Source organism: Phyllopteryx taeniolatus, chromosome 6 (genome assembly GCF_024500385.1).
Source record: "Phyllopteryx taeniolatus isolate TA_2022b chromosome 6, UOR_Ptae_1.2, whole genome shotgun sequence".
Taxonomy (NCBI): Eukaryota; Metazoa; Chordata; class Actinopteri; order Syngnathiformes; family Syngnathidae; genus Phyllopteryx; species Phyllopteryx taeniolatus.
In genome coordinates, this window is record NC_084507.1 from 15,969,305 (window position 1) to 15,987,491 (window position 18,187).

Here is an 18,187-nt window from a genome sequence, read left to right on the forward strand (position 1 = left end):
AATTTCTAATCCGGCGCTTACTTGTGTTTTGGATTCGAGTCTCTAACACTGATTTCTAACTTTCTATTTTTTTAACTGATATTTACCATCTTTCCACACCCACATCCGTCCGTCTATAATGACTTCGAATATATAACGTCGTCAAAGCACATCCTGGGGAACACGTCTCATTCCCACAAAAACACCGTCTACTTTCTTCCCTCAATCTCAGTTCAAAATGCACAGATTAAAAAAACATGTAAGAGTATTTTAGTATATCTACTATGATGCTTTAAGGCAGATGTCGAACTCAACTCGGGCACATCATTTTTTTGTGACCCACTAAAGCAAATCAACAGTGTCTACTTCATGCTTCCTGCTAAATTGATTTGTACTCTTCATTTTGGCAGAAAATCTGTACCAAAATTGCAAAAAAAAGTCACTTTTTCCATAAATTACAAGCTATTTTTTTTTCCCAATGAATCCCTTCTTAACATATATTGGACACTAGTATTTAGATTTAATTGATTGTCACTATTTTCCATGACTTCTGATTTCAAATTGTTGTTAAATAATTGTGTATATAAAATAATATGATGAAATGATTATACATTTATATGATTCTCATGGACAATGGCCATGTGAAAGAAACCATAACTACTGAATTAGTGCCGTTTTAGCGAGCATGTTCAATTTTGGGACATCAGCTGTGCATTATTAGGTCCGTGAGACGAATTGCAGGTGATTGCACAGGCCACATGACCATCAGCTTCGGCGTGACACACAAGAATGACGACCGTATGGGACGACAGCATGTCGGCTTACGTGACAGTTATTCGGCAGGCATCGGCGCCACTAGCGTATCATGCCACATTTGTGGTTCAATACTGTGGACATGATCTGATATGAGATGAGTGAAGCGGATGTGACACTGCAATGACGATTAAGTTCTACTTGTAAATTAATGTTTATCCAAATTATGAATTTCTGTTGATGGTGATAGTAGCATATTTATAATTGCCTGGTATTTTAGGATAAAATATATGGAGATAAAAAATAAATTTCTCACTTTCGGAATGCAATCTTTTAAATTCAGTGCATTAAAAACTATGGAGGAGTATTAGGGCCATAATGAAAAGGAAAAAAAAACAGTAAAAGTGCAACAACAAAAAAATCATACAGCGACAAGAATACGTTGTAATGGTACAAGGAAAACATTTTAATCTTATGAGAATAAAATTGGAATTACGACAATAAAGTAGTAATGTTACATGAGAAAAGTAGTAACGCTACGATAACAAAATAGTAACGTTACAAGAAAAGTAATTCGCAGTTTTATGAAAATGAAGTTGCAATGCTACCAGAATAAAGTCGGAATGTTACTAGAGTAAAGAAGACTAAAGTTGTGACATTGCAAAAATAAAGTCATAATATTACGTGATTTTGGGGGGGGGGGGGGGGGGGGGGGGGGACGTTTTCAAGTTACGGGAAGAAAATAGTAATGTTACGAGAATAGAATTGTAATGTTATCAGAATATGATCAGAAGATTACAAGAATGAAGTTAAAATATTATGAGAAAAAGTCACAATCTTACAAGAATAGTCTTAATGTTATAAAAATAAAATTGTAATGTTACAAGAATAAAGTTGGAAGTTTACAAGAATAAAGATATGGTTACAAGAATAAAGTTATGAATAAAATCATATTACAAGAAAGTATCATAATGTTACAATGTTAATATTACGTGACAGTTTTTCAAGAAAGTAACAAAGTAACGAGAACAAAGACATCATGCAAGTAGCTCACTGTGATAGTGGGACAAGTCAAAAGTCAATAGTTATGAGAAATTAGTCATATAATTAATTACATTGAAAAAGTTGTAAAAATACTGAAAAAAGTTATGCCATCCAGCCATCCATTTTCTGAGCCGCTTCTCCTCACTAGGGTCGCGGGCGTGCTGGAGCCTATCATCGGGCAGGAGGCGGGGTACACCCTGAACTGGTTGCCAGCCAATCGCAGGGCACATAGAAACAAACAACCATTCACACTCACAGTCATGCCCACGGGCAATTTAGAGTCTTCAATTAATGCATGTTTTTGGGATGTGGGAGGAAACCGGAGTGCCCGGAGAAAACCCACGCAGGCACGGGGAGAACATGCTAACTCCACACAGGCGGGGCCGGGGATTGAACCCGGGTCCTCAGAACTGTGAGGCTGACGCTCTAACCAGTCGCCCACCGTGCCGCCATAATAATGACATAATAATCAAAAAATTACAATAATTATGAGTGAAAATTCCCACACAAACCTAAATGCAGGAGTCTGACTTTTTCCCCATAGTGACATTATTTATTTTCTTTTTAGTGTGGCCTTGATGCTCAGTTTCTGACCATTTTGGTTAACACGATTCAGTGCTTTCATGTAATGTTCTCTTTGGTTTGTATGCCAATGAATGAGAGCTGTTAATAAAGCACCTAATAAGTAACGTGCCAGACTGTCATAAAATGCCGCATCGACAAAAAAATTAACTCTTGAAAAAGAGGAATATTTTTGCAATACATAAATTTGTCCTGTGCCAAGACAGTTTGGCTAATTGTCCCTGATTATATTCCTTTGTAATTACTTAGTAGTTTGTATTATTCAAAATTACTTAGTTGTAACAATTCTAATTGATGGGCAACATTTGCAACGAATGATAGTCCATTAATGTCGCTATGTTCCTTTTTACCTTTTTTCATGTCATTTGTTTTCCACCATAATTTTTTTGTATTTTATTGTGTACGTAATCCATTACAGACCATGTGTGTATTGTGACTGCATTTTTACAAAGGTCCCTGACCTCACACAAACCAACACAAATGTAAGCGTTCTCACCTGTGCCAGGTCGTCCCATGATGATGTCCTTTCGCGGTGCGGGGTGAAGGCTCTCCACAGGTAGGATCAGGGGCAGAAGTGCCGTGGGGGAGGGGTGGCAGGGGACCGGCTGCTGCACCCCGCCCTCAAAGCCCCGGTTCTGCCCTCTTCCCCCAGAGCTGTCCACGCTGCATGGAACGGGGGTGGCGACGGCTGTGCTGACGGTGACTGAGAGGGCCTGCAGGTGGGCGCTGGTGGGGGTGTCCGAGGTGGGTAGAGAGGACGGCGAAGGTGACACGAGCAGCAAAGTTTGTGCTGGATTTCGCAAAAGGACGGTGCCATTGGGGATTGTGGCTGCTGCAGCGTTGATGGGTACGGGAACCTGGAGGCCAGAAATCGGTTGGGGTGTGAAGGGGGTTATGCCGTTGTCTTTAGTTAAAGGAGGTTCGACCCCTCCTTCTTTTTCACCTGCTTTTCCTAAGGGACACTCTATGAATTTTGTCAGCGGAACGTCAGGATTCCTCACAATGACGGGGGAGTCACGCAAGCTCTGCTGGGACACAGGGACCACGCGACGAGGTCCTCCGTCAGAGTTCAGAGGGGACGGAGGTGCCGGGGACACTAGCAGAGGAGGAGGGGAGGCGGCTGTGAGGGACGGGGGCCTGCTCAAGGAGGGGGTGGTGGCTACCCTCAGCCGGGAGAGGGTGGGTGTGTGGGAATGTGTCGCTGGTGTTTGCGGGGACAGGACCCTGAAAGAGTTGTTGAGGTCACCCTGCTCCAGCTCTGTCTTAGGCGTGTAATTGTGGTGGTGCAGGGGCAGGGGGAGGTGCGGTGGAGGGGGTGCGTCTGGTTTTCTTTTACTGGGGCTCATCGGGACCGTAAACGTCAGGTTGCTGTGGAACGACGGCTGGATGCCTGAAGTGTGTCTCTCCCGCTCTCCTCCCCCGGCTGGGGTCATCGCCTTGCTGCCCCCTCCCCCTCCCCCCCCTGTGCCGCTTGGCTGCCTGTGCCGCCGGTGTTGAAGAACCGGGGAGGCGGTAATTGGGGAGAAGTTCGCCGGCCTGAAGCCAAACAGCGGGGAGGGTGAGGGAGAGGGGGCAGGGGAGAAGGGGGACTGATTGGATACGGGAGAAAAGGACGGTGTACCAGAGCGGGAGCTTCCTAGCGACACCAGCATAGTAGCCGCCTCACACTCGTCGAAGTCGAAGCGTGCCGACAGGTCATGGGGGAGGACGGAAGGGAGGAGCAAGCGGGGTCTGGAGTCTCCCCTGCTACTGGTCTCGCTACTCTCCCTCGACGTGTCATCCCATTCGAACTCACTGCTCACTCTGCCCCGCAGGTCAGACGGTGTCACCGTCCCTGAGCTGCTGCCCCCTCCGGCCCTCTCCCCTCCTCCAGTGGCCTCCATCTCCTTGGTCCTCATCGACAGGTGTCTGGAGCAATAGCCGCGACGCTGAGACTCCTTCATACAGCCCTCCTTGGAGCACAGCCTCCTCCACTGCTTGCCGTTGAACTTTTTACGGATACCGTTCTGGGTGCACACAACGTCGCCCTTCTTGTATTTCTGCTGAGCCAACGAGAGGGGTGTCCTGGAGCGAGAAGAGGTAGAGGAAGTCCCCCCCATGGACAATTGTGTCTGGGTCTGAGTGGGAGTGATCTTGGTTGGAGGTAGATTTGGTGGAGTGCTGTTCATTTCGGAACTGAGTAAGGCAGGTGAAGGAGGAGGCTGGGGGCTTGCTAGGGTGGAGAAATGAGGGGGTCCCAAACCTCTCACTACAGAGAGGTGAGGTGAGGACGGGTGGTAGCTACTGGACTTTGAAATTATATTTCTGTGCTGTGACATGGTAGAGTTTGTTTTGGGTGGTCCTGACATGTTAAAACGAGATACCTCAACATCTTCCTCTGGGATGTTGACTTGTTTCTGTTTCTGTCTGTCTGAGTAGACCGTGGTGGCCCCCCCACTAGGAGTAACAGTGGAGGGATGAGGAGGCGGATGTATGTTTCCATAGGGATGCCCCGTGGCAACCCCTTGATGAGACAAGCCGTGGTTCAGCCTTGCTCCCCCTCCCAGTACACCCATTCCACTACTCAACTGGCAAACCTCTCTCTCCACCTCCATCTCCTCCCTCCACTCTCTTTCTTCCCTTTCTCTGTCCCGCTGTCTCTCCCGCGCACCCCCACCCTCAAATTGTGGGACATCCCAGGGAGGGGTGAGCAGTCTCAGATTCTGTCGGGAAACCCACACGGTCTGAGCTTGACTTTTTTCTCCCTCCTGACGGCCAGTGCCACCATCCAAGGTCTCTCCATCTTCAATCAGGACCACCTGGTAGGGGAACGAGACACCGGGGTGGGGGTCCACCTGAGAGACAACGCCCTCTCTGTACAGCAAAGGACCCCCCTCCTCTCCACCGAAGGGTACACACACTTTGGTACTAACCGCTACAGGCGACATGCCGGGTGGGGGGGCATCCAAAACTAACTCGACAATGGCCCCAGATCCTGATGCTGTCATCATGGTTCCGCCATTAAAAGGATATTTAACAATTGTGTCCTTTCCTTGGAGTTGAACTTCAACAGTACCCCCACTGACCCCCCTTACCACACCAGGTCTGAACACTGGGGACAGGGGGTATGAGTCTCTTGTCCTGAACCCCCCTTGAACTGTACTGCAGACACTGCTCTCCATGGAGCTCCTTATCTGGCGACCCAACACTCTCTGGTTTTTCAAACCTTTAGCAAGTGCTTCAGCAAGCCCGCCTGTATCACTAACTCCCTTGGGCAGCAAGTTCAGCGAGGGGGCGGGGGTCTTTCGATTGCTTGGTCCGTTTGCATCTATCACGTTTAGATCAGCGGAGTGCTCACTGGCTGTGTCAGTGGAGGAAGAGTGCACTGAGTTGGGGGCCCCCTCTGATTCATTCTCCCCCACCTGGGACTCTTTTTCTTGGGTGGCTACTGTCCTGAGAGCCCCATTATGTTCTGTGGCTTTACTGGTCACATGTTGTAATGATGACTGATTACCTGAGTACACATTATTTCTGCTATTTACACTGCTATTGGCCATGCTAGTGTTATTTTTTGTAGTGTTTATAGTAGCATCTGTTTTTTTGTTAATTATATGACCAACATTGTTGCAGTTCCTCAGATTATTCAGAGTTAGATTTACACTGTCACCGGTTTTGCTGTTGCTATTGCAGGAAGTGTTGCCTGTGGGTGCAGGGCTGGAGGTAGGAAGGATGGTGGGAGGAGTGGCGTTGCTGGCAAAGTGCTCATACGTGTATTTCTTTTTGGGAACGCGAGCCTTAAAAGTGGCTGTTTTTCTGCTAGACACCGAGGCTGGGCTGGGATTGTGGTTGGCGGCCAGGGGCGGTGTGGCCGTGCTTTGCGGCGTGGCGGGAGAGGTAGGGGATGCTACAGAGTCAATGGACGTGCTTTGGCACGCCGTCACATCTTTTGCTGTCTTTACCGCATCCTTATCGGCGGACTCGACCGGTTTCCTCAGCCCGGTCAACTCTCCCCTCCTGGAGGCATCGTTGTCTGCGGTCGGATCCTTGTGAAGGTCGGCTGCTGTGGGTGGGCTCTGCTTGGAGAAAGTGCTGGGTGTGCTCTGTGGTGTTTTGCCGGGTGACTCCCGCTTTATTCTTTTTGGGTCTTTCTCTTGAGGAGCCTTAGCGCCCGCTCGCCTTCGCCCCCCTCGGCCTCGGGACGACAAAGGAGATCGCCCCCGTTGTTTCTTTAACGGACTCATTTCTACTTCGATGCAGATTTGCGTGACGTTACTCTTCTCTCTCACTCTCTCCTTTAAGGCACTTCTGTCTTCGCTTCTCTGTATTACAGAGCTAGAAGGGAAGATAGAAAGACACGGTCATTTAATTCTTATATAATAAATTTATTAATTAATTCTTAATTCTTAATGCATGCATCCATTTTCTACTGTGTATCCTATTCAGGTTAGCACACTGGGTGAGATGTGAGGTATACTCTAGACTGGTCGCCAGTTAATCACAGGTTAAATATAGAAAAACAAGCATTCACACTTGACATGTACACTAACGCCATTGGATTTACTGTAGTCTTCCATTAACCATATACAGTATGCATGTTTTTGACAAAGTGGGAGGAAAACGGGTAACCCACACAAACTCCACCCAACCAAAATGTATATCCAAACAACACCTTCACACTCACATTTACACTTATGGACAATTTCAACTCTTTAATTATCCATTCATGGAACGAAGGAGGAAAACAGAATAAAAAAACCCACATGGTCAAGATTTGAACTCAGAACCTTTGACTTTGAGACTAACCACATGCATCACCATGCCGCTCTATCTTCAATCCAAATTGTAACAATTGGCATGGTTGGACATTTGACATTTACTGCGTTGCAGTGTGTCGCCTAGTACTGAGGATTTATAAACTTCACTCATAAACGCTTCCCTCTGCCATATGCAACCGTTTTGGAAAAAAAGATAAAGGACATCCAAGGTCGCTCCATTGCCTTTACTTAAGTATCCCATTGACTGCCTTTACCTAGGATGTCAAATTCATTTTTGTTGGGGGCCACAATGTAGTTATAATTTCCCCTCAGTGGGCTGTTATGACTGTGAAACCACAAGTGTATAATCGTTTAGTCATATTATTATTACATATACAAAACACATTTATGATGACTGGTTTTTAAGTAAGAAATCAAGGAAAATCTTTCGTTAAAATATTGTTCAATTTATTTTAAAAAAGGGGTTTGCTCACAAAAAATGCTTGCAGTATCGCAACGTTATTAACTCATTTATTGCCAGCCGTTTTCAAAGCTTCCAAATATTGGAATTATAATATAATTATGAACAACATATATTATATAATATATAATTATAAACTCAAGATCCATAGAATATTGTGTTCAGTTACAACATAGGCACAGAACCTACCAAAAGAAAGAGTAGACAGACTCTCTTCTTTCACGAGTAAAAAAAGTTTGTTTCTCGCTTTTCCATTCTTTTGCAATCAACAGGAGAACATGGGTTGGTTACACCAAAAGCAAGAGTTTCTGACCAAAAAGCTGAGAAAATGAGCTTTCCGTGACGAGAAACTTTGATGCAAACATTTTTGCTTTTGTGACACCTCAAAGCATAAAACAACAAAAACATGACTGGTAAATAATAATTTATTAAGAGATATACAGTACAACTAAGAAACGCGCCGTGAGTGATGCTGACTCACCGCACTGCTCGAGTTGAGCGCCTGTAGCTTTTTTTTACATGCCGTTTCGCATTCACTTGATGAACTGTCATCTTTTCTAGCAACACTACCACAACTCTGTTTATACCATACATACATACTCTGTTTGAGTGTGAGGTGCCTAAACCTTTCCGAAATCCAACATGTTGGCATTTCTCTCCCTCATAATCGACATGACAAGCCAAGATTTACCCCAATCTTTATCTTCTACTATAAAAGCTATGCTGATCTCAAATCCAAAGCGATGCAACGTCGCCAATATGTACGTCAGTGGCAGTAAATGGTGGGATTTCAGTTGAATATAGAAGTCCATGGTACTGAATGAGTTAAAAGTGAAGACAATTAGGAATTTTGGTACAGAGGAGCAAGAAACATGAATTAGACACATGATTTGCTTTAGCGGGACGCATAAAATGAAGTGCACATAAAAAGCGAAAAATGTCATACTATGCTTGACTTCCCCCAAGTACCTCAAGCTACTTTGACATACGACGGAGTGGCTTTTCTCACGCTACGGTTCACGCCGCGTCTTTAAACTCAACATCACAACAACAAACCGTTTATTTAGCCTTCCATCAGGGAGGGAAAGGGGCTGGCGGCGGCCCTGAGTGAGGTCACCCTACAACATGAGTGTTTGAGTGGGAGGTAGAGGTGGTGGTGTGCGGATGTTTGTTAAGAGCGTTCTGGAGTAGTCGCTGGGAATTTCCACAGCCTCTCTCTCTCGCTCTCTCAACACACACACTTTTTTTGAGCATTCCCCCGTCATCTTCCGACACAAACATTTGGGCATGGAGGAAGCCTAACTGGAATAATGCTGAGAAAAATGGGAGAAATGTTTTTAAAAAAGGTTACCACGAGATGCCAGGAAATAAGACAGACTGCTCAAACATGCCAGCATGTGCTGTCCTTAAGTGTATTCCTGTACAAACGTAGAAATACGTTTGCCTCGTTAGAATTACCACATGCGTAAAACTATAGAGTGAGTGCATACACACATTTGCATAAGGTGACCTTGTTGTCAAAGACGACGTAATTCGCAACACACGGCGAGAAGTAATCCCGTGTTTATCCTAAGACTTTCAAAATGACTTATCTCTTTGACCCTATTAATCAGAAACAAAGATTGTAATTTTCACATTTTTCAGTGATTGTAATCACAACTGTGGCATTTACTAATTTTCAGAGCTCAGTAGGAAAATATAAACATTCTCTTAAGCCTTCATTTCTGTGATAAAATGGTTGAGCCAAGAAAAGTGGATATAGAATGTGAACACAAATTAAAATAGCATTTGTTTTCCCATGGTAAAATGTTTTAAACTTTCATTTTTAAACATGTACATGTGAATATATAAATAAATAATTATACTGAGGGGAACATTATATTTTTAAATGTACAATAAGCTTGTTGCATAAGCATGAAGAACTATTAGGGCCACAATTGAAACGCTAAAAAAAAGCGACGAGATTGAAACACTAAAAAATGAGACGAGATCAATTTTGTCGAGTGAGGAGAAAAATGTCTCAGTATTACAATAATAAAGATGCAGAGTGACGAGAATAAAGTTATAACATTACAAGAAAAAAAAGGCACAATGTTACAAGAAAAACATTTTGGAATGACTAAAATAAAGTCATACTATAAGGGGAAAAACACAATGTTACATAAAAAATATATACGGTGATGACAATAAAGTTTGACTATTACGAGAAAAGTCATAAAGTGATGACAATAAAGTCAGTATATTACCAGCAATACATTGTGATGTTACAAGAAAAGTAATACAAGAAAAATGTAATGTGCCGAAATAAATGTTGCAGGGTGATGAGACAAAAAGTTGTACTATTACGAGAATAAATTCGTAACATTAAGAAAAAGTCACGTTAACAGAAAAATGTATTGTCACAAGAAAAAAGTTGTGCAGTTATGAAAATAATGTCATAATCCTACAAAAAGTCATAATAGGATGAGAAAAAAGTTGCAGAGGGATGAGAAATAAGTATTTTGATGAGAATAAAGTTGTACTATTAAGCGAAAAATGCCGTAATATTACTAGAAAAATGTAATGTCACAAGAAAAAAAGTTGCAAAGTTATGCGAATGACATCAAAATATTACGGTGCAGTGCAGTTGCAAAATGATGACAGAAAAAAGTTGTACAATTACGAGAATAAAATTGTAATATCAACAGAAAAATATAATATTGCAAGAAAAAGGTTGTGCAGTTACGAAAATGAAGTCATAACATTAGGAGGAAATCGCAATGTTGCATGAAAAATGTCACAGAATGACGAGAATAAAGTAAAAATATACGAGATAAAAGTCACGGCGTGACGAAAATAAAGTCGTAATGTAACGAGACAATACTCGTAAAAAGTCATGGGTTGATGAGAGTGAAGGTATGAATCAAGTTGTTACGTTATGAAAATAAAGTCGTAGGGCAAACAAACAACCGTTGGAGGGGATATACATAGATGAATGAGTTCTGTGGACATATTTAAGTCATCATCGATTTTTCACCAGCTCATTCTGTATTTAAATAGGGTACCCGCTAACGTTCATTGGTCTAGTCGCACACAGATCGCCGTGTCCTCTTCTGCATTTAGAGATGTCAACATGCGCTATTAAAGAAAATGAAGGAAGCGACTTCAATTGGACAGGATTGAAGTTGGCCGTGGTGACGCCCACACCAGCGCAGACGTCCCATTGTAAATGTGCTGGGGGTATGCCGGTCCATGAAATCACCAAAGCCCACCTCCCCTCAGAGTTGCGTCAAGCACAGCGCTGGATTTGTGCTAGTCACGAAAATAGAACCCTAATGTTACATCATTTACGAGAATATTTAGTTAATAGTAATAAGTTGCTGTCAACACAACATGCCGGAAGAAGTGCTTGTCGGGTGTTACATAAGTTAAACTGTTACGTCACTGTTCCAAACTTTCATCTCAAACACTACCTCCAAAGCCGGGAAATTGTATTGTCACCTTCACCCGGCCCCGTCCCCCATTCCGTATTGGTACCTCTCACACAGAACCGCAACGCACTAAAAAGGCACAAAATTGCTGGCATTTACAAGCAGTGTGAAAAGGGCAATTATTATATCCAGATTCAGAAAACTTGTTTTTATATTTTCTGAATTGCCATCTGTCCATTTTCTATACCGTCTATCCTGTTCAGGGTCATAGGAGCTGGCTGAAAATTTGAGGTAAACGCGAGATACAGATACACTGCCACTCGAGTCAAGTGGGAAAAAAATGGAGCAATTAAAGTACTGTGATCCCCTGGCATGTGGGCAAGGAAAGCCACAGTTGCCGATGCACTTTCAGCCATTTATTGAACGGGACAAATACTCAAACACACAAATACAACATGAGAACACTCGCAAGGAGCTGCTGTATGACACAACTCACACCCAGACACTCACGCTGACAAACCGGCCAACCCGACTCCAGCTCCTGACATTACTCACTAGGCTACGCCCCTTAAAGGCACACATCTAACACACGAATACTACAGTACGTACAGTTATACACTTTATAAAACCAGTTTGCTTCTTTATATTCTTTTGTTAAAATGTTTTTATACAATACAGTGCTGTATTTCTTGAACAACAAATTGTTTTGAGGGGCTCGAACAGATTAGTAGCGTTTCAATTCATTTCAATGGGGTAAATTGATTTGAAATACAAGTAAATTGAGTTATGCACTTGGTCATGTCAAAAAAAATTTACTTGTAAGTCAAGGTACCACTGTATTTCAACTTTATTTATGTCAAATATCCCTCCCCTCGTAATATTTCAACCTTTCGCTACCCTAATACTTCTTAGTAAATGCACACATTTCCTTTCCTCCTATTTGTTTCTTTAAATTGCATTGTACAATTTAATATATAAAATGTTCTTATCATGGTCTTATTTATTTACATCAGAGCTATTCAGTTTGCTCAAGGTGAAAACACTCACATTATCATTTTCAATTCATTTCCATACCCCAATGTGACTTGAAGCAAATATGTGTTATTATGCAAGTAAGCAGCGCTACCGATTTTGCTATTTAATAACGAACGTTCGTAATGTGTCACAAAGAGAAAAGCAGGAAGGAGTCGACAACTCTCGGCTGACCGACTGCTCCACGGAATTGCTGGATGATCTTCGCTCGGAAAAAATGTGTTCGGTCATGCTTGCGGTGCCGTGAGTGTGTGCAGTTGAGTGTGTGTGTGTGTGTGTGTGTGTGTGTGTGTGTGTGTGTTCGCATTCTGTTATAACACAGAAGAGTTTGGGCCATTCTGGCATCTTGACCCATCTCTTTCTTTTCACTGGAAAGTATTTGGGGATAGCTTTTCCTTCAGTGTCAATCGAGTTATGAGCACGATGGCTTCTTTTTTCATCTCTGCCTAAAAAAAGAACAGAGCGCATCATTCTTGTTCGCTCGAGCGAGAGATGTGAAATTCCTGGCGTAAATGGCGAGGCTGCCAAGCCCACTCTCGGAAGAAATATAGTATCATGAATACATAAAAGGCTCGTTTCTACATTTAAATATATGTTTAACTGTATGCAGTGGAACCCCCAAAGTTAGCTGAGTGAGATTTACTCCAAGGGTGTGTTTTGCTTTTTCTTTGCTGTTTTTTGGTGATGCTAAAACAGAGGGCTACCATAATGGCAAATGACCAAGTGTCATGATTACCACAGAATAGGAAATGGGACTTATTGTGACACAGGCTGCTCAGTACAATTAATTCACATACACATTTGGTCAATTATAGTTTACTCACAAATTTCGACCAGTCTTCAGTTTTTTTATTATTGAATAATATGACATACTTTTAAAAAGGACACTTTTTCCCACAGAACATGAACGCTTTCTGATAAAGCAATAACTTTTCTGGCAAAATAAAGTCTCATGACAATGTACTTTTCTTAAAATAAATAAAGCTTTTCTTCGAAAAAGTTTTGCAAAATTGTAAAGATCTGTTACAACTTTATTTTTCACAATACTTATTATCAGATTTAATCCAACATTATTAAATTCTTCTGGAAAAATTTGTACTTTTTTCTCGTAACATTAGTCGTAAAAATTTGGACTTGATTGTTAAAATGTTAAAACATTGTGTGTACAGTAATAGAGGTGTTATGATGGTGTTATGAAGGTGTTATGACCAGTGTGAGCCTGCTAAAGATTCATTCAATTTAAGGATACAAAGAATACGACATCATGCATTAAAAAATATATATTTAGATCACTGATGGTTCAGTTCAGTTTATTTTTTGAAAGGGGACAATGCAATTTCATAAAACACATGAAGTACACATGGTTAAAAAAGCCAGAATTAGCCAGAAGGCTAGTTTTCATCTGTAGTCCCCTGGCCATGATGTAAAAAAGCAGTAAAATACATCTACAAGACAATATAATACAGGATACATAATCAAACTATACTATTAAGAGAGAACTGGTCAACTGGAGGTCAACTCTCCGGCACTTGTTTTTAGTGTATTCGATAAATGTAATCTTTGTCCAATACGTATCCTCCCTTTGTATGTAATCTAAGGGAGGAGTGATCAAGGCGTTCGATCGAGAGCGAGCACGTTACTGTGACGAGACGGACAAACGGCGGGCTTGTTGTTTCCATGGCGTTAGACCGGACAAACACAGTCAGGATAAAGCAATGTAACCTCGGTGTCCTCTCATTACATTAAACATCTTTGATGCTTTCTTTGCAGAATTTGCAGAGCAGTCATGCACACGTTGTTACAATCTCTCTTGTCTCTCCCGCTCTCACACACACACGCACGTTACTGAAACGCATTAAAAAGGACATTTTTGTTCAACACATACATGAAATGACACCATTTCTTAAATATACAAGAACACAAATGCAGATTTTATGGGGTCTGTGCAATATTTAAAACTCCACTACTTTGATGCCCTAACACAATCTTCATATGAAAGGTCATGGGTTGGCAATCTATGGCACTTAGATGATTTGCACATTTAATGCAGCCTTCCATGCAATTTCTAAAAACTCAAAAGTTTCTTATTTCTTAAGAGCATTTATCGGTTAAATCTAAAAGGGTTTTATAAGAGCCCCCTTGGAATCGTTGTGTTTATTATTCTTCCATAGAATAAGTCACCTTTTCGGGGACTCAACATGCAATTACTGTGTGTATCCTGGAAAACCTTTATGTATTTTCAAGGTCCTGAACACCACCCCGAAAATGTCACTCAGCATCGTGTGGAAGGTCAGAAAAAAATTACCCCTGACACCAGTTTCACCAATTGACATAAAAATGGGTGGACAAAAAAGTCTCAAGGACCGAAATTGAACAGGAAGTCGGCCATTTTGATTTGAAGCAGACATTTTGGGAATTTGCCCAAACGAGCCCCAATTGGAAGCAGGTATCCTGGACAAAAGGGCGACACTAAATTGCATGGCTTTTTTGTCTCTGTCATCTAATGTATTCGGAGCATGACGTCAAAGTTTGACAATACATTTGAGGCTTCGCTATGAAAAGGGGGGCGTGAGGGCTCCTCCATCACTTTTAATTAGCATCATTCCAACTAATTATTTGCATTTTTAAGAGCATCAGCATGCAGTAAAACTCACCAATTTTAGCAAACGCACGTATCGAGTCGAACAGTTATGTCTTTTAGGGTCGTGTTAGTGCCGTGGGAAAAGTTCGACAAAATCGGCACAATCAACACAAAATTGAATGGGCATGTCTATCATACCAGGATGCACAAAAAAGTGTCAACAACCTATGCCCAGAAAGGAACAGGAAGTTGGGCATTTTGGTTTGAAGCAGCGATTTTGGGCAAATCCCAGGGTTTGGACTTTCAACTCTTAAAAGATTTTTTTCTCTGTGACAGACCACACGCATAAACATAAAACATCAGGCATTTAACAGTTGTGGTCGTATTGTGTCTGGTGTCCTCCAATAATCTCGACACAGGACACCACACATAAAGATTGTTCTGCGGCCGAACTCGAAGTCTCACGTGATCACATGGAATCTCACAAAAACGAAGACGAACAGACACTTTTGGGTATACGCTGATGTTACCCCCGTGTTTTTGAGGGAACTTGAGGCGGGACCGTTGTCGTCAAAAAAAGACTTGCTTTGGAAAATACTTCTTGCCGTCTTGGTAACCCACTTTTATGAAAAATATCGCATCGGGTATGACTTGTAGGACGCGGTTGACGTGCTTGGGCGGGAAGGGGCAGATTCTGGGCAAAAACAGCCCTATTGTCTTTATGCGCGTACCGCGGTGGCTTTACTCTTATAAGGGAATTCACCCAAATGAGCTCCAATCTGAAGCTGTTCCCAATTCCAATTGTTCCCAAAGACTGAGCTGTGAGAAATAACAACTTCATTGGTCCGAAAACATATATTTATTTGTTCATGTATCAATGCCAGCGATCACTGAATTAAATGTTCAAACTGTGCATAATGTTACAGCATCTTAAACCTTTTTAATCCAGTACTGCACATTTGTTGAGTACAGTTCTAATTAACAGTTACAATTAACTTTAAAACATAATAAATTTGCACTTGATATGATAGCGGTTTGTTTTCACACATTTATTTTGGTATTTCTTAATTTCAGTTTTATGTGCAATTCATTTTAATTGAATCATTATTTAAGTACAATTGTTTTTTTATATTCTCATATCTAAGCACAGTGTTCATGTTTGAATGGCTGACAATAATCTTTAATACATTTTTATATTTACTGGTTCGGACATCTGCTTCACGGTTCTGAGGTTGGGGGTTCAAATCTGGTCTCTGGCCTTTCTGTGTGGAGTTTGCACGTTATCTCTGTGCCTACGTGGGTTTTCTCCGGGTACTCCTGCTTCCTCCCATATTTCAAAAACATGCATGGTAGGTTAATTAAAGACTCTAAATTGTCCATAGGTGTGAATGTGAGTGTGAATGGTTGTTTGTCTATATGTGCCCTGCGACTGGCTGGCAACCTCTTCAGACTGTACCCTGCCTCTTGCCCAAAGTCAGCTGGAATACGCTCCAGCTAACCCGCTACCCTCGTGAGAATGAGTGATACAGGGAATGGATGGATGGAGGGATTGATATTTTTAAGGGATAAAACCTCTGCCTCTACCTCTGCCCCTAATTTTTGATGAACACTTAGGCCTACTATGTTGTATTTTAATAATGGTCATTAGGGTAATACTTGGAGAGCCAAGTATTTTTGAGGTGGTACTTGGTGTAAACAGTTTGAGAACCACTGATGTGGACGATTTGCCTTGAAAAGGGGGGTACGCGGGTGCATTCGTCACTTCTCGCAGCTTTGATTGTGTTAAGAATTTCACCGGTGGATGTGGGGACAGCGTTTGCCTTTAAGTGGGTCACCCAAGCAAGGAGCAAGATGCGCTTACACACACTTTGGCGTGACGAAATATGACACGGCAAATATTCGTTGTGATGCATTACTAGCTTTTGGGGGCATGACAGGCCATATTTAAATGCTCTCGGGGGTCCGTAAAAGGACCACGGGCCGTAGGTTGCTCCCTGGAGCGATTATATTCTGGTTCCTACTGAGCCCAGGTCCTTGATCGGGAATGGCCGAACTTGTCATCATGGACACCAAGGTCCCTCCAAGGATATATTTTATATATTAAAAAAAAGGCAAAAAGCTGCCTAATGCAGATGATACTGGCTGTGACTGACGGTGGTGATGAAGTGTAGGAAAAGCTCATAGCCAGAGTACAACTATCATGTCTATGACTCAAAGGCCAGCTAGTAAACAACACCTTAAAAAAATAAATAAAAAGAAAGAAAGAAAAAAACAAGTTTAATCAAGTGACGTTGTTTTTTTTATGCGATGGCAACAGGACAGGTCGGATTCCTGCCTCTTCATTCGCTAAACAGTTATGAAATCGTTTGACATTTGGACAAAAAAAAAAAAAAAATGTTAGCTCGCTAAACGAAAGCTGCTCGGTTGTAAAAGCCTTCGTAGTACGCGACGCACGACTTACTACTACTACACAACAACAACCACGACGACAGGCGCGGTAAACCGGGCGAATTGGCCTTTAATTTACCACGTTACGGCTCACAATCATCGTTTATATATATATATATATATTTTTATTTTTAAATGAAGAAAATGTCACGTCGTGGCTGTTTTTAATTCGGACCACAGTGTTGCGAAAAGAGGCCGACGTGTGTTTTTCGACTCGACGCCAACACGGAAAAGGTGTCGATAAAAGTAGCGAAATTCCACCATAATGTTATAATATAGCTATATTAGTGTTATAATTTGTGCTGGTTGTCATGTTTATTCGCGGTATGATATTTTGATAAAGTTTTAAAGCTTGTTATGTAGTGTGTGTGTGTGTGTGTTCGTGTATGATACCTACCCCCCCCCCCCCCCTACCCCGCCTGCCGAGCGGTTCGTTTTTCCGGGCATAACAAGAACAACAGCCCGGTAGTGTGGCAGCAAATCCCCACACCCGTAAAGGAAGGTTTTAAATCAGTTGAGCATCACAACCTCCCCCTTCGCTAACTTAGTTTGAACTCACCCGAGCGGAGCTTTTTCCTCTTCAGCGGGGAAGGAAAAAAAAGATTTATGGTCTTATTTTGCGGATGAGGCAACCCGTGCGGCACCCGCGAACATTCCCTCGGTTGTCGTCTCGGAGGACTCCGGAGTCCCTTGGGGCGAGTTACTTTTCTCAACCGTCCAACATCACCAAGCTCCCCGCACTGAAACTCCGAGGAGGATACGCCAAAGTATCCCTCGTCTCTTTTCCACTACAGTCACAAAATGGTGAATGAACCACTAACAGCTGGGCGCAGCGGCCAATCGGACATCGCTGACACGTACAGTAGCCAATCGGCGGCGGTGTCCCGAGACGAGGGGGATGAGCGAGCTGTCAAGGTCCACTTGACGGACGGTGCGAGCCGACCAATAGCGGCGGCCATGCTCAGGCAAACCTGCGTCCCGTCCAAACTTTACAGTAACCAATGAGAGCTATGGGAACCATAGGAACAGCACGAAGCGGGCTGAGGGGCGGGACTACGCCGACGAGAGCCAATAGGACGGCACAAATGCTCCCTCCCCTTTGACAGAACCAATCTGTTTACCATAATTGACAGTAGCATGTGGG

At 42.6% G+C, this 18,187-nt stretch overlaps 1 protein-coding gene across 1 annotated transcript in view; it reads right to left on the reverse strand.

Moving 5' to 3' along the window:
- Positions 1–17,869, reverse strand: part of cicb (capicua transcriptional repressor b) — a 65,889-nt gene extending 48,020 nt beyond the window's left edge. The window contains exons 1-2 of the mRNA XM_061777849.1: positions 17,603–17,869; positions 2,855–6,669 (exon numbers count right to left, since the gene is read on the reverse strand). Coding sequence (XP_061633833.1) covers positions 2,855–6,578 — 3,724 coding nt within the window. The 5' untranslated portion in view covers positions 6,579–6,669; positions 17,603–17,869. The remainder of the gene's footprint in view (positions 1–2,854; positions 6,670–17,602) is intronic.
- Positions 17,870–18,187: the final 318 nt, after the last annotated feature.